At 42.3% G+C, this 24,334-nt stretch overlaps 1 protein-coding gene across 5 annotated transcripts in view; it reads left to right on the top strand.

Moving 5' to 3' along the window:
* The window catches only part of piezo1 (piezo-type mechanosensitive ion channel component 1), a 358,563-nt gene that overhangs the window by 246,175 nt on the left and 88,054 nt on the right, over positions 1-24,334 (top strand). For all 5 annotated transcript variants that reach the window (XM_041191993.1, XM_041191996.1, XM_041191992.1 and 2 more), the window contains 4 exons: positions 4,754-4,786; positions 12,494-12,594; positions 17,388-17,548; positions 17,957-18,133. In XM_041191993.1, the coding sequence (XP_041047927.1) occupies positions 4,754-4,786; positions 12,494-12,594; positions 17,388-17,548; positions 17,957-18,133 (472 nt within the window). The remainder of the gene's footprint in view (positions 1-4,753; positions 4,787-12,493; positions 12,595-17,387; positions 17,549-17,956; positions 18,134-24,334) is intronic.

The following is a 24,334-nucleotide window of genomic DNA, read 5'->3' as shown; positions in this document are numbered from 1 at the left end:
ACCAAGCATCCTGTCTAAAAACTCTATATCCAGGGATGTTTAGGTGCCATTTTTGCCCCTCCTTAAGCCACGTTTTTGTTATAGCAATGATATCATGCTGCCATGTGTCTATCTGTGCCCTCAGCTCATCGGCTTTATTTACTATGCTCCTTGCATTTACATACATACCTTTTAACATTGTCAAATTCCTGTACATTTTTTAACCTGTGTTGCTTCTGTCTTTCAGAAACACTAATTCTCCATCTCCCGTTCCCTGCTCTGAATTTGCCCTCAGGTTCCCACCCCCCTATCAATCTAGTTTAAACTTCCCCTCCCCTCTCAACAGCACTAGTAAATCTCCCTGTGAGGATATTCATCCCAGTCCTGTTCAGGTGTTGACTGTCTTCTACAGGTCCCATCTTCCCCAGAACTGGTCCCAATTCCCCAGAAATCTGATGCCCTCCCTCCTACACCAGCTTTTCAGCCATGTGTTTAATTGCTCAGTTCTCCTATTTCTATGCTTGCTTGCATGTGGGACTGGGAGTAATCCTGAGATTACTGCTTTAAAGATCTTGCTTTTCAATCTCCTTCATAGCTCCCTAAAGCCTGCTTTCAGGACCTCATTCCCCTTTCCTACCTAAGTCATTGGTACCAACATGGACCATGACCTCTGGCTGATCACCCTCCCCCAGAAGAATATCCTGCAGCCTCTTTGTAACACCCTTGACCTTGGCACCAGGGAGGCAACATACCATCTAGAAGTCACATCCATGGCCACAGAAACATGTGTCTGTTCCCCTACCTAATGAATCCCCTATTACTACTGCACTTTCCCTCTTCTTTCTCCCCTCCTGTACAGCAGAGCTGCCTGTGGTGCCACAAACTTGGCTCTGACTGCACTCCTCCGAGGAACCAATGGCCTCACTGGTATCCAAAACAGAAAACCAATTGGTGAGCGGGACCCCAAGGGAATCCTACACTACTTGCCTGATTTTCTTGGACTGCCTGGCGGTCACCCATTCCCTTTCTGCCTCCAGGCTGCTAAACTGTGGTGTGACCAGCTCTCTAAACATGCTATCCACGTAGCTCTCGATCTCATGGATACGCCACAGTGACTCCAGCCGCTGCTCGAGCACCAAAACCTGGAGCTCAAGGTTCAGCAGCTGGTGACACTTCCTGCACATGTGGCTGTCTAGGAAACTGATAGCATCCACAACTTCCCACGTATTACAGGACACGCATTCCATACAACCGCGCTGTCCTGCCATGGCTTCAATTTACTTCTCTTGTGGCAACTTCATTTTACTTTGGTTTGCTTATTCAACATTATTTTACCTGGCCTCAACTTAATTTCATTTCCCTATTGCTTGTGTTTTTTACTTAAATGTAAGTAGTCCCTTCTTTTAAAAAAAAGTGTTTTTCTAATTCTCAGCTACTTGATGACAGTGCCTAACAGCAGTTTCTCACCAGCCAATGAACTTATGTTTCTCCTGTGATGTTGGATGGTAGATGCTGCTGACTGCCTGGCTCAGAGTCCTCCTCTCGCACTCTCCTCTAGGTGCTGCTGACGGCCTGGCTCAGGGCCCTCCTCTCGCACTCTGCTGTCAGCGTTGCTGACTACCTGGCTCCAAATCCCCCTCTCACACTCTGCTATAGTTGCTGTTGACTGCCTGTCCTGGGGTCCCCCTCTCGCACTCTCCTCTAGGTGCTGCTGCCTGCCTGGCTCAGGGTCCTCCTCCCATGCTCTCCTCTAGGTGCTGCTGACTGCCTGTTCCATGGTCCTCCTCTCACTCTCTCCTCTAGGTGCTGCTGACTGTCTGGCTCAGGGTCCTCCTCTCGCACACTTCTCTAGGTGCAGTTCTCTGCCTGTCCCACAGTCCTCCTCTTGCACTCTCCTCTCCAAGGAGAACAGCCCCAGCTTCTTCAATCTATCCATGTCACTGAATTTCCTCATCCCTGGAACCATTGAGGATAAACACACTAATACAATATTGTTTGTACATAAAATGACAAAAGAAATCAACGGACACTGAATTTCTAGTTCTAAGTTTTTCCCAATTAGCTTAAGGTGGAAAGAAAGTCTAAGCCATTTATTTTTCTCCCAGTGTAGACTGTCATATATGGGCTAACCTTGATTATGATCACAATGGAGAGAGTTTTCTTGGAATTAGCTGCTGTTGTGAATAAGGAGAATCCTTACACTTAATCAGATGGTGGTGCAGGTTTTCAACTTACAACCTGGGTTTAAAACTAGGTTTGAAGTTTTGCCACTCATTATAGAAACTGCTGATTTTTCTTTCCACTGAACTCAGACTTTGAGTGCCAGTTATTAAGCTTTCAGCATTTGTGGCTAATCTCAGTTTTAATATGGAAAAACTTGGAGACATTTTTGTAAACCAATACTGGCAGCCAGAAGTTGACCAGAGAAGTAGTGCATTTTTACATTTTTGGAAAGCTATTTGTGGTTGTGGAAAAGCATGAGTCCTGCTCCTGGTCCAAAAAGAAACCTTGCATTTCCTATTCCCCATCTTCTCCCTCCTTCCTTGACCATGATTAACCTAGGCACCATGCCACCCACATCTGCCCACCCCCCACCCTCCTCCCTGCCCCTTTACTGCCAGGCTGACCTTAATTGCTGGGGATGTTTCCTGTAGTCTTCAGCAACTTCCCTGTTCCTACTGAAAGGTCTCCATGTCATTATCGCTGACTTTGGCAGAGATTCAGTGTCCAGATATGTTAATGAGACCCATGAGTTAAATCTCCCGCTGCCTCATGCTAGAGGGCCTGATGGATCAGAGGAGGAATTGGATAGGTAACTTTGGCCCCTGCACTCCAAGTCCTCCTCTGATCCAAAAGATCGAGGCTATAAAGTCTAAAAAAAAACCAATGCAAAATATTCATTGCATTTTTTTAGTTATGCCAAATTGAGCTGCAACTCCCAATGGCATCCTGACCTTTTGTGAATAATTGACTTTCTTGTATAGTGTTGCTCAAAGATAAACTTAGATTTTTTTATTAGGACAACTATTTCAACTTAACATTTCTAGAACCTCTGCGAACAAGTTTTAATATTTTTTTATTTGCCCTGTAGCTTTGCAGCTGCACCTACAATGATGTGTTAAAGAACAGTATTTGCAAGCCTCTTGGAAGTTATTTGTTGTTAGATTTACACAGTTTACTTTAGAAAGGCATGTAGTTGTACCTGCATTAACATGAGTGAAGGGCTATTTAAGATGAGGATTTTTTTGTCCTGTCTTACTCTGTTGTAAATGCTGTAAACTAAGGATGTGCGCAGGTCATGCAATCACGGTGAGCACTGACGTTATGTTGCATTGATTTTGACTTCCAAGGGTTATTACCATAGATTCCTTTACATTGAACAATACTTCCACATTTAGTTTATAGAGCAGCCTGGGACCAACAAACATCATTACTTGGAAAAGTCAAATTAACCTCCTTCCATAGCTGCATGATTAAGTACACTGAAAATTTGAGAGCTGCATCTTAGCAATTGAAGCATGTTATAAATGTAGGAGGCTAATGTTGGAATGAATTTGATTTGGATCAGTCATATTTGTGTTGGACTGCTACCTCTTTTTCCCATCATCAATTGCAAATTAAATTTATAAAGCAAAGAGTGTACATTTTAAAAAGCATGTTCATTGCTTTTATATATGGTAGCTCATGCCAGACCAGAGAAGTACATCAGCAGCGAATATACTGTATTCAGGTGAAGTGTCGATCTTAATCTTTAATGTATAATTATCATGGGTTTGGCTAAATGCATTGGGTGCGCATTTTATAATAACTAACTTTGTGGAACTGATGTGTGTAGTGTCAAATTCTTGTTTGGAAATTTTAGTTGTTTGTTCCAAACATAGATGAACTGTCAGGAACAAAGACAAATTCCTGTCATTCACTGAAATTTAATATCAGCAAATTAATCACAATGCATGATATTTTTATGGTGATGCAACTTTAGTCATGTCGTATAGCTGCTGGTGTTGTGTGGACTTCACAATTTTGCTAGTGTTGGAGCTAAAACACCATATGGAACAACATATGCTTGACTGATCTGAAGAACCCCACAACACAGCCTGATGGCCGATCCCTCCACTTACCTGCTATCAACAAGTGGCTTGAGGGCTATGTGATATCCTGTCACTTCCCATTGTTCTAGATGGAAATCGGACAGCAGGTTTTAAGTGTTGCACAGTAAAATCAGAAGTTTACTGTTCCACTGTGGGTAAATAACTTTGATGATTTTAACTGCCCTCCTGCATGGTTTTTTAAAAATTCATTAACGGGATGTGAACGTCGCTGGCTAGGCCAGCATTTATTGCCCATCCCTAACTGCCCTTGAGAAGGTGGTGGTGAGCTGCCTTCTTGAACCACTACAGTCCACATGGTGTGGGTACACCCACAAGTGGGAAGTTGGGGTTATAGTTCTCTCACATGATTGTACTATCAAAGAAATGGTTGGTGCATTGATAATTAGATCAGCCATATGCATGGTCAGGTTACGCTCAGCGCAAAAGCTGCCTGCATACTTACAATGGCATTGCAATTTCAGAAAAGACAGAGTTCTGAACAAGTATTACTCCACTAGCTCCTGATCACTTGGGCAACTCAGTTCCAGTTAGGTTTAAATTATGTCTCTTTTGCATATGTATTCAAATTTTCTTTTTTTTTTGCTCTATTTTTAGTTGCAGCTTGGAACTTGTGAGTTTCATTGTTTAAGTTCATGTTATGTTTGCTTTCTTTCCATTAATAGACTGAAAGAAAGTTCAGCAGAGCGCTCTAAGGGGTAGGTGTTATCTTATTTACATCTCAATTTTGGCATGCCCTTTTTTTCATTAGTCTTATGTTTTAACTTTGACAAATAATAATTTCCTGCCAGCTTATGTATATCAGCAGTATGGGTGCGTAATCATCTGCTTTTTCACGTTGTTCTTTTCCTACCATTTTGCCATTTCGCGGGATTACACAAATTCTGGGAGTTGATGATCAAATCCGTGATTCTTTCTTCCCCCTCCCAAGCCTCAACGTGGCATCTTTTCATTGTAATATGGCTGAGGTTAGTGTCTTAGAAGGACCTAACCTGCATTTCACCACAACATGGCTGTACAGCTGCCACCCCTCTAACTGTACTTTTAAGTTAATCCATTTAATGTTGATGCATTGAATTTCAGAGTTGGATATCTGGCTTAAGTAAATTGAGATAAAAATTCAGCCATTATGTGGAAATTTTATTGTTACATCACAAATTCTTTCAAAGAATCCTAGTTTTGAGTAGTCAATGCCAGAAGCCATTAGAAGCAGAGCATTTGGTGCTTTGTGAACTAACATAATATTTCCATTGTGCCTGCAGTGGCTTATAAGTGGCAGTCCTTATTAAAATAGATACTGTAATGCTGGCATACACTCTAACTTATATGTGTGTCTCACTAATAAATCAATGACATAAAATTTCTTCACTATTATATTTTTGTGTGTCTCAAAATTAACTCTGCAGTGGAGGTGTACCATCTAAATGTTAGTGGCTCAGGTGCATAGGTGTTCTTTGTTAACTGTAGTAACCAGGTAGAATAACGGCAACAACCCACAGAGAGTATCCCTCCGCTGTTATTCTCATCAATCTATATTCTTATAAAACTAGAGGTTGGATTTTATTTCTTTTGATTTGTGCTTCGGCGGAGACAATTTTATACATCATAATACAAAGGGTTAGTTTTTTTGAGAGTTGTGTGTTTCCAATGACACAGAGGCTAACAATAACACTTTGACTGCCACTGCATATGATGGAAAATGATCAGCTATGACTGGGCTGACCCTTGTGGTGAGTTGTCCAATAGCATTCATTATCTAGATTTATGCAAGAAGAATTGCCTTCTAGGTATGAGCTCCTGAGAGACCTCTGGTCCTCATGAATAAAACCATGATGTTAACCATTGCCTTTGGAGGAATCTGAGCAAATAGAAAGTTAGAAAGAAAATTTGAGGAGGAATAAACTGTCTGGTGCACTAGAATTCTTGTTTTCCTCTTAGTACCAATTTTCCCTTCTTCCCTGATGACCTTGCTATGGTACAGTTCCATGGGCACTGGTCTTGTTCAAGCATTTATGGTTAAACCTTGCTAATGTTTGGATATTCAACTGTGGTCAGCACTGCTGTCAAGCCCCATTCTGTCCTCACCCAATCTCTATTGTTGAGTATTTCCAGCAGAATTGTGTTCTAGCTTGAGATCAGTGAATTTGTTGCAGACTAGGGAGCAAATCAAAGACTTTTCTGGTTTGTATGGAGTAGCTGCTCATTGTATGAACCTATGGAGCCATTAGGAGAGCTTAGATTCTCCTCTCTGTGAGCACTGGGAAGATAAATGTTCTCCTGTTTCTTCCTGAGTAATAGAATGAAATGATAGTAACGTCATGCCCAGAAGACATGAAAAAATATATTTATATATGTCTACATCACCCTGGCTACTTTATAAAATTATTATTTCTTTAAAAATGGACAAAGATTCTACACTGACTGAAGCCTGACTTGCTACGGCTCACACAAAAGGAATTCCTAGCCTTCAGAAAACAACAAGGATCTCGTATCACTAAAGAGGCTGTAATGTCCCCTGTGACTGCAGAAATCAAATTCCGATAAAATGCACAAAAACCCTTTGCATTTCTAAGGCAGAGCTCTGACCAATGGAGACGATACACCTGTGAGGACAAAGGGGCCCTGAAACCATTGAAACTTATTAGTAAGTACAGCATTAACCTTCTCAAGAATCCAGATCAGGGAAATACATCCTTTATTGAAACCAAGGGGAAGAAGTAGGAGTTATGTCACATGATTCTCCCCCCCCCCCCCACCCCCCGGCTGCCCCCACCCACAGCTGTTAGAACCTGTAATATTGCCTTTTGGAGCTGAATCCAGGCAGTCTGCCATCTTCCATCAACAGAGCAACAGTAGAATTGGAACTGTCTGGTTAAATTGCCTGTCCCTCATCTACACTGTTTTCTACTGGAACACTGGAACTTCGCTACCAGTGCCTCCTGCAAGACTGATTCATCTCTATGTGCTTCTCCCATCGTGGAAGTCAGCGCTACTGGAAAAGTGGATCATCCTACATCAGTTTCAGCTGGTTAACCTCTCTGAAGGAATAAACCATTGGACTTTTGATTTTGGACTTACATGAAACAATAATTCTTATTTTTCTGTGGCCTTTGCCCTGTACCTCTTTCTTTCCCTTATCCCTCTTTTATTGTATGAATGTACTGGGCGCTATGTTGCAAACCTCTTCTCTGCATTTTTGAGTGTATGTAAAAGAAACTAATGCTCTGATTTTACCCTATTTCAAGTTTGTTGTGGGGTTATTAATGGAGGATTGGATCACTCCAAAACTGAAGGGTTGGGGAAAATACGACACCACTTATAAAAGGGGAAATCAAAAATCAAAAACACCTTTTGGTTTACAGATGATTGGTGAGACGAGAAATCAGGGCTGTTTTGCATTAAACTCCCTCCTGTCTGTAACAGAAATCGGGAGCTCAGGTCCTGGGAAAAACCCAATTTGAATTTGATCAGCGTCCAGAGAGATGAGCCAAATCTGATTTAAAAGAGCTAATTGAAAGCTAAGAGGAAAACTCGGTGGCTGGAACAAATTTTTAAATACAAGTAATTTATCACAGCAAATTCCTTTTTCCTAACAACGTTTGTTGCCCAGATGTTTGTTCAGCAAGGGAATTTAAGTGGTGAAATTTTGGCGGCCCTTAGCACAGAACAATTGAAAGCTGTCGCGAGGGAGGTACAGTTAAAATTGCCCAGCAAAATCACAAGAAACGGACTGATCCAGTTGTTGGTGGTACATTTGGATCTCTTGTTACCAGCAGGACAGTTTGATGCAGAGCTCAGTCATGATTCCAAATTCCCTCCCCTACCCAATTGAGAGCTGGAAAAGTTTAAATTTCAGCTAGAATTTCAGGAGAGGGAAAGGGAGAAAGAGAGGGAAGCTCAGGAAAGAGGGAAAAATGAAGAGAGACAGCAAAGGAACAGGAAAGGGAAAGTGAATTCCAGCTTTAAAAATTGGAAATGGAGCGAGCAACTCAAAGGGAGAAAGTGGCCAGACAATTGGAAGCGGCAAGGGAAAATCTCTCTCTACGCAGTGGCACCCCTTATCCTCTTATCCGGAACCACTCTCTGAGGCACTCAAGTATGAGAGATTCCTTCCTAAATTTGAAGAGAGTGATGTGGAGTCATTTGTTACCACCTTCGAGAAAATAGTAGGACAGCTAAAATGGCCCTCAGAGATCTGGGCATTTTTAATTTAAGGGCAGCTGTCCAGGAGAGCCCAGGAGGTCTACTCCATGCTGTTTCCTGATCTGTCCCTGAATTATGAACAAATCAAGGCGGCCATCCTAAGTACCTACGAGTTAGTCCTGGAGGTATATCACCAACAATTCCGGAATGCTCATAAGTCCATACAAATCTAATTCAAGTTTGAATAGCTGAAGCATATAGCATTCAACCAATGAGTAACATCCCTAAGAATCCCATGCACCTATGAGGGACTGTATCAGCTGGTACTGTTGGAGGAATTCAAAAATTGCTTACTCTCCAACCTGCGAATACACCGAGAGGAGCAGAGAATCCTCACAGCCAGGGCTGCAGCCATCAGACCAGACAGCTATGAATTCATCCATAGGCCTGTAACTCAGGCAGACCCTTTCCAAACCACACCCATGAGCACTGGAAAGCTAAACAGGGCAACCTAGATAGGAAAGGCCCCCTCCAGCCCAGAAAAGAAAACACAAAAGAGGGGGTGAGAAGCCTCCCCCTACAGGCCAAAAGGAGAATTTCTAGAGGTTAGTACATTCTCATTGCAACAAAATAGGCCATTCCAGACCTGAATACCGGAGATTGCGAGGCAAGCCAGTTGGCCTAGAAGAGCTCCACATAAGTAGACCCCAGAACAGCACTCCAATAGGTAGTGCAGTAGAACAGGCAGGGCCACTCACTACTGAAACTTACCCTTTGGAGGGCATGGCACTGTGTGTCTCAGCCGGACAAAGTTCCAGAGAGCTTCCAGAGTTTTGTCCTTTCAGGAACAGTGTCCCCCTACCCATCCCAAAATGTGAGCAAGTCCGTGGTACTGCTCCAGGACACAGGGGCCACTCAGTCCTTAATGTTGAAGGGAAACCTAAACCTACTTGAAAGCAAAAGCCCTGATCAGTGGGGTGGGAGGAGGATCTGTGTTTGTACCCCTCCATAATGCTCACCGAGAGTGTGACCTTGATTCAGGCCCTGTTACGGTAAGAATTGTCCCTAAACTACCAGCAGGAGGAATTGATTTTCTCCTTGGAAACGATTTGGCTGGCAGCCAGGTGCTAGCCACTGAAAGAAAAGAGGCCAATACCGAGCAGCAGAAAGCTGGGGAATGTCCTGAGGCCCAAAAGGGTGGAATAGCACCATTGACCTCCTGCGAGAGCGGCTTGAAGGTAGCAAGGCTGAAGTCAGGCCAGTAAAATTAACAGAGGTCCCAAGAAGCCCTCTAGAATCTGAAATAGATTCCCTAGGTATCCCAGAATTAAATAGGGACCAGAGAAGTCCTAGAGCAGGGAAAGAAATAGTGAGGGAGAGGCCCCACTTAGCTGAAGAGCCTGAATGAAGGCAGATTATTAAATCCAAAAAGGGTAATAACTTGCCTGACGTATAGCTACCAGAAACCTCCTTTCTGACATTAAAAAGGGACAAAGGAAGTTGCCAAACCAATGAGCGGATAGGCAGTGAGATGCCTCCCCCGGTCGAAAAACCACAAGCGGGGGCTAGCTAGAATTGCGCTTCCACTTGAGGGCAGAAGGGTTCCATGGGACATGGAACAAGTTAGGAGAGTGCCCCTTCCAAAGCCAAAACTCCCCTGTAGAAAGCCATTGATTGGCCTGACCATTACCTTTATGGTGAATTTAAATGTGGCCCAGAAAGAGTAAGGGTGATGCCTCACTTAGTTGAAAAGTTACCAGGCAGCACAGCAAGAGCTGACCATCCACCAGAGGGCAGTAGTGTCCCAAAAGGCAGGATGCTTACACCCCAACTGAACAGCAGAGGGACCCCAACCAGATTGAACCCAGGCTTACCCACCATAATACAGAATTAACCACCCTGCTTAAAATGATCCATAACACCCCACCAGACTACAGCACTGTAGCTATATCTGGATGCTGGATGTGGGACAGGCCCCTGCAAGAAGGCCATCTTTCTCTCATCCAGGCCCAGAAAGGCTGGCCCAAGTTCAGGGACCAACTGCCCAGCTGATGCTGTGCCAACCCAAAGCACCTAGCAGCAGAAGCTGGAACTCTACAAAAAGAGGCCAAGGTCACTTTAAAACACCCCACTCTCCTGATTCTCAGCCTAACCCCCGTCTCTGGGCCTGAACAAATGAGCTCATGGGCTACCAAAGTGGACAGACAAGATCCAAGCTGGACGAGAGCAGCTTAGCCCTATGCTCCCAGGGCCAGACTCTCACCGCGTGAGACGTCCTGCATTCTCTTGCGGGTCACCCAGTGTAGCCTGAGCATCACTCACCCCTGAGTGCTAACTTAGTCAGGAGGTTACAATGCCTGACCCCCAACACAGGAGAGTCAGATCTCTTTAACACCGAATAGACTTGCCCATGCAGATGAATTTCGAATCCTCCCAATTCACCTAAACCTTCCCAAATCCCAAGACCAGACAGTGTCCTTGCGGATGCCCAGTCCAGGGTTTTAAACTACAAAATGAAAATGCAGCAGGGAACTGCCATTTCCCCTGGTAGCTATGTGTCTGATGTGCCAGCATGAATGAGAGAATGCCTATACATTTCTTCACTTCCTATTGTCCCTTCCCAAAGACCACAATAAAAAAAATGCAATTGAATTCATTTTTTTTCTCCTGTGTTGGAGGCGTGTCATGCCCAGAAGACATGAAGGGAAAGAAATATATATATTTCATCCTGGCTACTTTATAAAGTTATTATTTTTTTAAATGGACAAAGGCTTTACACTGACTGAAGGCTGACTTGCTATGGTTCACACAAAAGGAATTTCTAGCCTTCAGGCAACAGCAAGGATATTGTTAACTCTAAAGAGGCTCTAATGCCCCGTGTGACTGCAGAAATCAATTTCCAAGGAGATGCACAAAGACCTTTTATATTTCTAAGGCAGAGTTCTGGCCAATGGAGACAAGGACAGAGGGGCTCTGAAACTTCTGAAATGTATTAATGGATGCAACATTAATCATCTCAAGAATCCAGACGAGGAATATACATCTTTTGTCCAAACCAAGGGGAAGAAGTAGGAGTCATATCATATGACCCCACCTGCTCCTCCTCTCTCCCCACCACCCCCCCCTCCCCCCCACCCCCCTCCCCAATCCCCCAAGCTGCTAGAACCTGTAATATTGCCTTGTGGAGCTGAATCCAGGCAGTCTGCCATCTTCCATCAACAAAACAGCAGCAGAATCGGAGCTCTGTCCAGGTTTAAATTGCCTGGCCATCATCTACACTGTTTTCTACTGGAACATCTGAACTTCAGTACCAATGCCTACTGCAAGACTGATTCATCTCTATGTGCTTCTCCCATCGCGGAAGTCAGCGCTACTGGAAAAGTGGATCACCCCACATCAGTTTCAGCTAGTTAACCTCTCTGAAGGACTTTTGATTCTGGACTTGAATGAAACAATAATTCTTATTTTTCTGTGGCCTTTGCCCTGTACCTCTTTCTTTCCCTTATCCCCCTTTTATTGTGTGAATGTACCGGGGGCTATGTTGCAAACCTCCTTCCTGTGGTTTTTGAGTGTGTGTAAAAGAAACTAATCCTCTGATTTTATCCTATCTCGAGTTTGCCGTGGGGTTATTAATAGAGGGTTGGATCACTCCAAAAACTGAAGGGCTGTGGAAAATACACCACCACTTATAAAGAGGGAAATCAAAAATACCTTTCTGTTTACCTTCCTGAGAGGAGTAATCAGGGCTGTTTTAAATTAAATCCCCTCCTGTCTGTTCAGTGGAACCATCGTGCAGGATAGAATAATAATTATCAATTAAAATTTAGTGCAATGAAAGGATGATACCATCTCTGAATTGATGATCTAGCATTATCTGTGGGGCTTTACTTACCAATAAAGAAAGCTAGGTTTTGTGTAACCTGTGAAGTTAGATGTGTACTGTTCCTTCCTTCTTGATATTAGCTTTATTTATCTGATATGTGCTGTACTAAGATTGGTGGGCACAGTGAAGTGAAACAGATCAATTACATGCTTGTAAATAGCACAAATGCTGTTGACTGTGTTGCTCTTCAGTGGCAGTGTTAAGGTCACCTATTGGCATACGCAGGATGTTTGAAATAAAAGGACAAGTTCAGCAGTTGATTTGGCTGTTTAATAAGGTTCTTGATGGAGGTAAAGAACTTTGTAACTTTCCTAACTGAACAATCCGTTTTAATATATAAAACATGACTAACGTTCTTACTATGCTTATGCAATAACAGAAGACCTGTCACTGCATCCCTTCAGAATGGGGCAGCTGAAGACCCAGAATGTGAGGAAAATGATCAACCTGCATTGGAGGACAGCAGATCTGAAGGAGAGCGTATGTTTTTGTATTTGCACATAGATAGTTCTCCTTTTGAATCCCTTATAATATTTGGTAATCTCATTCAGTCTTCTCTGATCAGACAAGCAAATGAATAGTTGAAGATAAAATATTTTGTGTCATTTAAAGAGGAACATTTGAATTCTAAAAGTAAAAGAACACAAGAAACAGGAGCAGGAGTGGACCATATGGACTGTCGATAAATGCAAAATACTGCAGATGCTGGAAATCTGAAACAAAAACAGAAAATGCTGGAAAAACTCAGCAGGTCTGACAGCATCTGTGGAAAGAAAAGAAGAGTTATATGGATTGGCGCACCTGGTCCACCATTCAATACGAGCATGTCTGATCCTGGGCTTCAACTCTGTTTTCCCTCCCATTCCCCATATCCCTTAATTCCCTGAGACACCAAAAATCTGTCCATCCCAACCCTAAGTGTATTCAACAATGGAGCATCCGCAACTAGCTGGGGTAGCAAATTCCAAAGATTCAAATCCCTTTGCATGAAGTAATTTCTCCTCATCTCAGTCCTAAATGATCAGCTCCTTATCTTGAGCCTGTGCCCCTGTGTTTTAGATTCCCCAACCAGCTGAAACAGTCTCTCAGCATCCACCCTATCAAGCCCCTTCAGAATTTTGTAGGTTTCAATGAGATCGTCTCCCATTCTTATAAGCTGCAGAGAATATAAACCCACTTCACTTAGCCTCTCATCATAGGATAACTCCCTCATCCCAGGCACCAATTTGGTGGGCAATTGCTGTAACACTATCCTTTCTGAAATGTGGAGACCAAAACTGTGCACAGTATTCCAGAAGTGGTCTCGCTAAAACCCGGTAAAACTGTAGCAAAACTTTTTTTATTCTTGTACCCCTGTCCCTTTGCAATAGAGACCAACAAGCTATTTGCTTTCCTAATTGCTTGCTGCACCTGCATGCCAACTTTCTGCTTTTTTTGTATGAGTGTACCCAAATCTCTTTGAACATCAATACTTAGAAGTTTCACACATTGTAAAAAATATTCTACTTTTCTATTCTTATAACCAAAGTGAATAACTTCACACAACCAAAGTGAATAACTTCACACTTCCCTCCATTTGTCATCTGCTTGCCCACTCACTTAACCTGTCTATATCTCTTTGCAGCCTCTGTGTCCTCCCCACAGCTTACCTTTCCACCTAGCTTGCTATCATCAGTAAACTGAGACTTAAGAAGACTGAAGTCATGTATTGTGTCTTATCATGTCTCTGAAAAGTCATGTCTTGCTTTCTTCATGTGCAACAAATTAAATGGCGAAAGTAGGCTAGCAGAGGAAAGAATCTACATAGCTAAGTAGCCCAACGGTATATCAGTTATGTTAGGATAAGCAATGCCGCACAAACAGCAATGAGACTAATAGCCAGTTAAACAAGACCTCAGTTTAACATCTCATCTAAAGGGTAACACAACACTCCAATAAAACTGGATTGCCGACTTATATTGTGATCTCATGCTCCCACCAGGTCTCAAACCCGCAACCTTCTGCGATCAACAGAAAGAAAACCTTCTTAGTTGAAATAAAATGGCTCTAAGGAAATGATGGATGCTGTCTTATTTATTCTTCCTGGTTCAGTAAAGTTCAAATTTTACCTACTGGCAGCAAGGGAAAAGAGACCGAGGCTTAGGAAGGTTACATTTTCTGATTTTGGGGAGGGCATTCTTTGAGGTTTTTTAATACGTTAAACTCCAAAACCCCTATCAGCACTCTGTATATATTGTACAGTTTAACCTTGGTGGTCTTTACACTTTTATTAAATTTTAACTGTTGTAAATCCAATCATCCCTCATAAATGTCACTCAAAAATTGCAAACATTTCCAACTTTTATGTAAAGGTCAACTCAGCTCAAAAGAAATTATCCTTTTACACCAATCACCAGTTGACTTACATGCAGTTTGAGGCTTTTGGTTTACTTTGATCCAGGAATGTGATACATTATTAATGCAATCCAAACCATAAACCTCACTAAAAAGGGCTCTTGCGGCTACAAAGGTTGATTTATTCTTCCACAGGTTAAAACCAATATATTTTTCCTCAGATTAGAGGGTGTGTACTCATTTAAACTGGTTCAAATCTGATTGGTCATGAAGTTATTCTATTGACTGCACAATTGCTAAGCCTTATTTATCCTTTTTTCTTTGTCATTTATAAGTCCAAACTAAAATATAAATTAAATAATTGGTCTTTGAATTATTTTTCCCTAAATGTATGTTTTATTTTCCACCACACATTTTTTTTTAAAAAAACAAAGTGTCTTTTATAACTTTGGTGGGATGCAGCTCAAGAAGCCAAGAACTATGCTGGGAACTGGCTGCACTGGATTCTGGCCTAGTGCCCAGGTTTCCAGGATGGTCTTGTGGCAGCACAGCATCTGATCCTCCTACTACATGGCCATCAATGCAAGGGAAATAGGGACTCCAGACTTTAAAGTCGCTGCATATTGGGCCTTGGGGGCCCAGTTGGCACTGGTACACCTTGTGAAACCAGACAATATTGGCCTTGTGGGACTGAACAGGAGGAAAAGTCTAGGATTGTGGAATGGATCTTGAAAAATTTGCCATATCATTTTAAAAATATATAGTTTTTACGTGCTCTCCTTTGTATCGGGCAGCTTAAGTTTTCTTCTGTAAGGTTTGGAGGCATTGTGAACCTGGCATTCCGCCTTCTCCCAGGTATTTTCTGACAGACTATCTGGCCAGTCCAGCAGGCGCACACACTCTAGATGCACCTCCAACAGACTGAAGACACGTAAATCATCCACTGACCCATCAGCTTTGGCAGGGTCAGGTAGGTGCATTGCAAAACATAATGCTGAGAGGAGTCGCTTGACTGATTTTTTGGAATCCTATCTTTTATTTACACTACTACATTTTTCCAGTAGATTTAACTTTGGGAAGCTATCATTTTTGGTTCTTATCATAACTGCTTTGCCACTTCATAATGTGCAATGGATCTATTAGGGAGGAAATTTTGATTAATCTATGACTTAAATGTCAATCAAGCAGTCATCACAATTGCGGATTTGAAGTCAAGGAAGGTAGTGGAAAAGTAGAGAAGAAAGGAGACCCTCTGGTTGCAAATGATATCACTGTGGGACACCAAGTAGATGAGCAATTTCCTATTCCTCATATGCTACCACTCAGTGACATCATCACCCTGCTGTGTATTTGAACCTGAGATTAGCTTCCCACCACATACCTGCTTAATCACCAAGACTTCCACAGTTGTGAGATCTTGGGTCTTTGCCCTGCTCTAACTCATCTACTACTGAACCCTCATCTCTCCCTTTATTACCTCGGGACTTTATTATTCTAATATTTTTCTGGCTGGCCTTCTATCTACTACCCTATGTAAACTTGACATCATCCAAAGCTCTGCTGCCTATATCCTAACTTGCACAAAATAGTGTTCACCCATCCCCCCTGTGCTCATTGATGCCTCGATTTTAAAATTCTCATGTTTTAATTTTAAATCTCCCCATGCCCTCATCCTTTCTTATCCGTAACCTCCTTCTCATTCAACTTTCCAAGATCTCTGCTCTCTTCCAAATCTTCCCTCTTTCACATTCTAATTTTAAGCGAGCCACCATTGATAGTTGAATTCCTTCAACTACCAAGGCTCTAAATTCTGGAATTCCCTCCACTTCTCTACTTCTCTTGCTTTTAAACATTAAGGCCTACCACTGACCAGGCTGTTAGTCATCTCTCTTAATATCTCCTTATGTGACTTAGTGTCAAATTATTTTGATAAGACTCCTGTAAAACACCTTCAGACATCTTACTAGATTAAAAGCACTATATAAATGCAAGATATTGATGTTGTTGGAACAGGTGAGATCGACTCATCCCATCCCTCACTGCCACCACCCTCGGAGAAGAGCTGTACTCTCAGTATTCTGTTTGAAATTGGCTGCTGCTTTTTTTTTTCGTTTTTCTCTCTCTCCCTTCCCTTCCTTTATGTCTTTCTTTCTCTTCCTCCTCAATGCTGCACTCTAACCACATCAAACCCCCTCTCCCGAACCATACTCTGTGCTTTTCTGATTGCGGGAGACCATCACCAATGTTCCTGGCCGTGACCTTCTACCACAAGCTTTCATGCCCAGCAGCCTCCCAGCCCCTCAAACCGGCCACTGGCCAGGACGTAAGGAAATGCTAGTTAGCGCCTTCTACGAAATGACACAATCATTTGCATTCCCAGTATTTCCAGGTCCCCCCCCCCGCCGATTCCCCTAGTATTAAAAATCAGGCCCCATATCTCTGCAACATTGCATTATTATTTTTATGTAAAAATTAGCTTGGACTTAATCTTTTAAAGTTAAATGTTATAGACCGCGAGATTTAGGCCAGGATTTACTGGCCCTGTTGTGGCGGGACCCACGTGGGAGATTCAGCGGCTCAGCCAAAAGTCCATTGACCTTCAGCAGGACTGAACGATCTTGGTGGCAGGTGGGCTGGAAAATCCCGCCCTTAGTGTTATAATTTATGTTCCTTTTTAAATATGCAATATTATTTATTGAGAATAGATTGTTTATTCAGGTGTTACCTGATGATTACTGAGACTAGCTTTCAATTCCAGATTAATTCAATTTAAATCTCCTCAGCTGCTGTGGGATTTGAACCCTTGTCTCCAGCGCATTACCCTGAGCCTCTGGATTATTAGTCCAGTGAGATTACCACTACACCACCATCTCCCTTATTTACATTATTCAAAAGGAGGAAGCCTGCCATTCAGACTCTAATGTCTTTTCTGATTTCAGTTGCTTGCAGTAAGTGGGGTTTAGTGGTCGATCGCCTCCTTGTACTTTTCTTGAAATTCTCCAAGATCCTCAACTGCATCCAAGTGATTATTTGGAGGCTTCTTGAATTGCACGTGCTGAAACTAGTAGCTCTGTTCAGTGTGTGGGTGGCAGTGAAAGAGGTATGAACCTATAAATAATGTTATCTACTCTAAAGATCCTGAATGGTTGTGATTTAAGTTACTAAGCAGTAAACTTGCTCTCATCTTGTTCTTGCAGGTAAATCCAAAATCATTGAATCTTATACTATTTTATGTAAACTGAGGAAAACACTGTGTTTCAAAATGCTTTAAGCACCTGATCGGTATGGCAGCATGGAGAAATGATGATAAATATGATCCTATAATAAATTTGACCACATTAAACTGTGACTATATTCTAAGCAAAGAGTTTTGAAATATCTCCACTATTGTGACATTGATAAAGATGAGTCAGTTCGACAGTTGATTAAAGTTTTTTCCTCCAGTAAACCTATTGTTCCATAAGCTCAGAAAATAATCTATACTTAATTTTCCAAATTTGTTTTCCAGCCATCCATCATGAATTTTCTCTTTATTGTCCTATGGGCATTTGCTCTGCCATACACTAAGTTCCGTCCAATGGCTTCCTGCATTTCTACTTTGTGGGTATGCATCATCATTGTCTGTAAAATGCTGTATCAACTGAAGATTGTAAATCCAGAAGAGTACTCCAGCAACTGCACAACGGTAGGAAATGCCTTTTTTTAATCCATTTGATCTGCATCTGAGTCACAGAGAAAGTAGCAGTGCTGAGGCTATAGTTTACATTTTTGCAAGTATGCATAAGAAATAGGAACCACTGTTTTTCTTTAACTGCATTTTTAAGTGAAAGATTTTAAGCTAACCAGTGGACTGAAGGTGAGCTGACCATTAATTTGAATGAAGCCGATTGAAATGTCTTTGCAGTACATTGTAGATCAAGCAGGATGATGCTTGTGATGAAATAATAGCTTCAAAGTTCTGCATCATCCAATCACAGGCATATAGCTACTGTCTGGATGGATTTATCTGACTCTGGCCCTCTGCCTTGCTGCATTTCTTCACACCTGCAAAGGCCTCCTCATCAGTAAAGTGATGGAAGGAGTCATCAACAATGCTATCAAGCAGCACTTGCTTAGCAATAAGCTGCTCATTGACGCTCAGTTTGGGTTCCACCAGGGTCACTCAGCTCTTGACCTCATTACAGCCTTAGTTCAAACATGGACAAAAGAGCTGAACTCCCGAGGTGAGGTGAAGGTGACTGCCCCTGACATCAAGGATTCATTTGACCAAGTAGGGCATCAAAGGGCCCTAGCAAAACTGGAATCGGGGAATATTCTCTGCTAATTGGAGTGATACCTAGCACAAAGGAAGGTGATTGTGCGGGTTGGAGGTCAGTCATCTCAGCTCCAGGACATCACTGCAGGATTTCCTCAGGGTAGTGTCCTCAGCCCAACCATCTTCAGCTGCTTCATCAATGACCTTCCTCCTATCATAAGGTCAGAAGTGGGGATGTTCGCTGACGATTGCGCAATGTTCAGCACCATTCACGACTTCTCAGACACTGAAACAGTCCATGTGCAAATGCAGCAAGACCTGGACAATATCCAGGCTTGGGCTGACAAGTGACATTCGTGCCACACAAATGCCAGGCAATGACCATCTCTAACAAGAGAGAATCTAACCGTCGCCCTTTGACATTCAATGGCATTATCATCACTGAATCCCTTACTATCAACACCCTGGGGGTTACCATTGACCAGAAACTGAACTAGACTAGCCATATAAATACTGTGACTACAAGAGCAGGTCAGAGGCTAGGAATCCTGCGGCAAGTAACTCACCAACTGACTCCCCAAAACTTGTCCACCATCCACAAGGCACAAGTCAGGAGTTTGGAATACTGTCCACTTACCTAGATGAATGCAACTCCCACAACACTCAAGAAACATGATATCATCCAGGAAAAAGCATCCCGCTTGATTGACACCCCATCCACAAACATTCACTCTCTCCACCACTGACGCACAGTGGCAGCACAGTATGTACCATCTACAAGATGCACTGCAGAAACTCACCAAGGGTCCTTAGACAGCACCTTCCAAACCCACGACCACTACCATCAAGGAGAACAAGAGCAGCAGACACATGGGAACATCACCACCTGGAAGTTCCCCTTCAAGCCTCTCACCATCCTGAGTTGGAAATATATTGCTGTTCCTTCACTGTCACTGGATCAAAATCCTGGAACTCCCTTCCTAACAGCACAGTTGTTGTACTTACACCACATGGACTTCAGCGGTTCAAGAAGTCAGCTCACTACCACCTTCTCAAGGGCAATTAGGGATGGGCAATAAATGCTGCCTAGTGTGGTAAGTTGGTGTGTAATATACATTTAAGAAGAATGTTATAAGGGAAGATCACATGATTTTAGTATCCAATAGCAGAGTAGCACAGTAAGTAGTTAGTAGGAGTAGTCTAGAGTTAGCGTATGTACTGTAGAGACAGAATCTGAGTTGTGTAACTGCTGAGTTCCTTTGTAAATAAATAGGATGTGTTCTACATAAGAACTGTCTGCCGATCTACTCTGTTTATGGTACAAACTCGGTCATCCTGAAACAAGCGTGCAACCCAGATCCATTAACCCAACTAAACTAAGGACCAGGATCCAACAAACTGGTGATGAGGAAAAAAGCAAGAACAAAGCAAGGAAAAGCAAGGAAGGACAAGGAAAAAGCAAGAAAAAGTGAGGAAGAAAATCAAGTGAACCAAAATTGGGCCATTCTTTGCACAGTAGTTATAAGTAGAATTTCCATCCTAATCGTCGAAGTAGTCCCCTCGAAGCATGCTGCAGTTTGGAAGAGTTGATTCCTTCAACCCAACCGCAGATGATTGGTCTCATTATGTTGAACACCTCACATTCTTTTTCCAAGCTAACGACATTGTGAAGGAGGAGAAGATCCTCTTATCCATGTGTGGAAGTAAGACCTATGGATTGATTCAAAGTTTGATGGCACCCAGTGGCCCGGATTCGAAAAGTTTTGAAGATTTAGTGAACCTTGTGAACATTGCCAGCTCAAGCCCTCAGTAATGATACAACAGTTCAAATTTAACTCAAGAAATAGAGCCCCAGGGGAGACGGTTGCTTGTTATACGTGCAAGTCTGAAAAAGTTAACACAATATTGTGAGTTTGGTACATCTATAAATGATAAGCTTAGAGATTGTTTGGTGTGCGGTATAAATGAAGATACTGAAGAGATTACTGTCTGAAACAAATTTGAATTTTCAGAAGGCCCTAGAAATAGCACTACCCATGGAAAGCTCAGTGAGAAACTTGAAAGCCATACGGGGAGCACAAAATGTCACTGTCCTCCATGTTGGGTGGGGAGCCTCAGCCAAAAAGGGCACAAAAATGTCCAGCTCTGATGAGAAGTGGGAAGCAGCCACTGCTTTCAGACAAATAAAAAGAAATGACTTAGAAGCTAAAACATAGGATAATGGTAACAGAGGTGGAAGCAGTCAACCTTATAATGAATAGAAATTTTTAAAAATTGAATGTTTTTACTGTCTTCGAAATGGACACCTCAGGAGACATTGCAAGCGTAGAATCAGGCAGATTTTCAATCAAAAGGAAAAACCCTGTGAGATCCATAACGTAAAAGAGCCTGAAGTAACATTCAGATATTTATTCGTCATATGATTCAAAGGTAGGAAGAACAAAACCTATCTTTGTAATGGTGAGGGTGATTGATAGGTCTATCAGAATGGAGGGGGCCACAGGAGCTTCCATAACGGTTATAGGTGAGCATACCTTCAAATACTTGAATTATGGAGAATGTAAATTAACTTTAGAAGAAACAGATGCCAAATTGAAAACTTACATGGGAGAAGACATCAAAATCAAAGCCATAGGCAGTTTACTGTACAGTACGGAAGTCAATCAGTAAAATTACCCTTAGTGGTAGCAGGTGAGGGACCAAGCCTCCTCGGACAAAACTGGCTGACAGAAATTAAATTGGATTGGACTGAGATCTTCCAGCTGAGAGTCAGTGGACTACATGAGCTATTACAAAAAGACGCCTCAGTTTTCCAAGATGAACTCAGGGAGATCCAGGGGTTACAAGCAAAAATTCATGTGGATCCAGATGCTACCCCCTGATTTATGAAGGGAAGACCAATACCTTATGCAATGCAGGAAAAGACAGATGCCAAATTGGACAGATCAGAGAAACTGGGAGTTATACAACCTGTGCAGTTCTCAGAATGGGCAGCACCAATAGTCCCCATACTTAAACCTGACCAAAGCGTTCAAATTTGTGGAGACTACAAACTGACTGTTAATAAAATGGCTAAGTTGGACAGACACCCTAAACCAAAAATTAAAGGCCTATATGCTAACCTGGCAGGTGGAATCGCCAACACGAAGCTTGATATAAACATGCTTATCAAAAATTGGAGTTGGAGAAGGCCTCCCAGAAATTTGTCACAATTAATACACGCAAAGTGTTGTACCAATATACCCATTTGCCTTTTGGTGTATCCTCAGCATGTGCCATATTCCAGAGGACAATGGAAAGTTTACTGCAGGGATTTCCTAATGTTGTAGTTTATTTACATTCTGATGACAGGGCTCACTGAAAAGGAGCATTTGGCAAACTTGGAAGACGCTCTGAAATGTTTTTCACAAGTGGGAGCGCACTGAAAAAAAAAGTGCATGTTCCAAGTGAAAGAGGTAGCTTATCTAGGTAGATTCACAGGGCCTCCACTGGTTGAGGGAAAAGTGAGAGCCATTAGTGAGGCACCAGCACCAAAGAACACCTCCAAGCTCAAAACATTCTTGGGTATGATCAGTTACTATGGGCGCTTCTTTGTCGACAGAACTGGCACCCCTGTATTACCTACTCAAGAAAAAACAACGTTGGTCTTGGCAAACACCACAGAAAGAAGCTTTCATAAAGGTGAAACAACTGTTACACTCATCCACCCTATTAGTACATTTTGACCAAAGAAAAGAGTTAGTTTTCACATGTGACGCATCTCCTTATGGAGTGGGAGCAATGCTCTCCCATCCAGTGGATGATGGCTCACTATGACCTGTTGTATATGTATCAAGAACGCTCAACACAGCAGAAAAGGAATACTCACAGATAGAAAAAGGAGGCTTGTCAATCATCTTTGGTGTCAAGAAATTTCACCAGTACATAAAAGGCCATCATTTCACTATCGTTTTGGGCCACAAGCCTTTGCTAGGATTGTTCAGCAAGGACAAGGCTATACCACCCATAGCCTCAGCAAGAATACAGAGATGGGCATTGATTCTGGCAGCGTATGGGTATACTTTCATCCACAGGCCTGGAAATCAGATTACAAACGCTGATGTGCTTAGTCATTTGCCTTTGAAAGAAAATGATGAGGATGTTGCAGTTCCTCAAGAACTCATTTTATTATTGAACTTCTTAGATTCATCACCAGTATGTATTAGACAGGTCAGAGATTGGACAAGTCGAGACCCAGTCTTATCCAAAGCACGAGAAGAAGTTCTTCACAGTTCGTAACAAGAACAGGAAACTGACTAAATTAAACTATATTTTCACAGAAGGTATGAGATAATGAGCCAGGATGTTATCTTATTTTGGGGAGTTTGAGTGATTGTTCCTTCAAAAGGACGAAAGCCTTTGTTAACTGAACTACATAGCGCACAACCAGGTATTTCCCGAATGCAGACCATAGCACGCAGCTGTTTATGGCGGCCTGGAATGGATGGAGAAATAGAGAACATAATGAGAAGTCGGATGCAGTGTCAGCAAGTGCAAAAGTTACCTCCAACAGCTCCGTTACACACCTGGGAGTGGCCAGGAAGGCCATGGGTATGATTACATTTTGACTATGCAGGACCTTTTATGGGAACAATGTTTCTCCTTATTGTTGACGCTCACTCAAAATGGATGGACATATCTGTGTGAGGTCGCCAATATATTCTGTTACAATCGACAAGCTGAGTCAAAGTTTCGCCATCAAAAGGCTACCAGAAATATTAGATAACAGCATGGCATTTACAAGTGTTGAGTTTCAACGGTTTATCAACCTCAACAGTACCAACTTTCATATAAAAACTTCACCATTATACCCTTCTTTGAATGGATAGGCCGAGAGAGCGGTTCAAACATTCAAAACAGGCATGAATAAATTAACCAGAGAATCCATAGCGACTAAGCTAGCACGTTTTCTTTTCCATTATAGGACCACCCCTCACACGACAACAGGTGTCACACCTGCGGAATTATTGATGAAACGCCGTCTCAGAACGAGATTGAGTTTAATAATGCCAAATTTAGGGGTAAGGTGGAAAGCAGTCAGGGAAGTCAGAAAACTGGACATGACCGGCATAGCCGTGACAGAAAGTTTGCTACAGGAGAGGTGGTATATGCGAAAAATTTTGGAGAAGGACCCAAGTGGTTATCGGGTGAAATAAGTGCAGTGACTGGACCTCTTTCTTACCACGCGAAAGTAGAAGATCGAGTCATACGGAGACATATTGATCATATAAGGAGGAGAGAAACAAAGTATCAGGAAATGATTCCTCCAGTGTTCACGACTGCGTCAACATCTCCTGTTGAAAGAACTCAACTGAGTACAGATGTGTCTGAAGGATCAGCTGTACCTGCAGGAGTTGAGGAAACAAATTTGCAGGTGCCCAGCGAAGAACCTGATGTTCGGACATCACCAGAAAGGGAGGTTCCTGACAAAGCATCTGAAGCTGTAGAGCTGAGGTATTCTAAACACAAGGAAATCCCCAGAAAGACTGAGTTTGTAAATTACTTATTTGTGTAAGTAATTTGATATTTTGTGAAAAATTGTAATTGTACCTGTAAAATGTATTTCTGAGTAAAGGGGGAGGGATATGGCAA

The sequence above is a fragment of the Carcharodon carcharias genome, chromosome 7, assembly GCF_017639515.1.
Source record: "Carcharodon carcharias isolate sCarCar2 chromosome 7, sCarCar2.pri, whole genome shotgun sequence".
Taxonomy (NCBI): domain Eukaryota; kingdom Metazoa; phylum Chordata; class Chondrichthyes; order Lamniformes; family Lamnidae; genus Carcharodon; species Carcharodon carcharias.
Note: the sequence above shows the minus strand (reverse complement) of the source record. Positions and strands in the feature narration are given on the sequence as shown.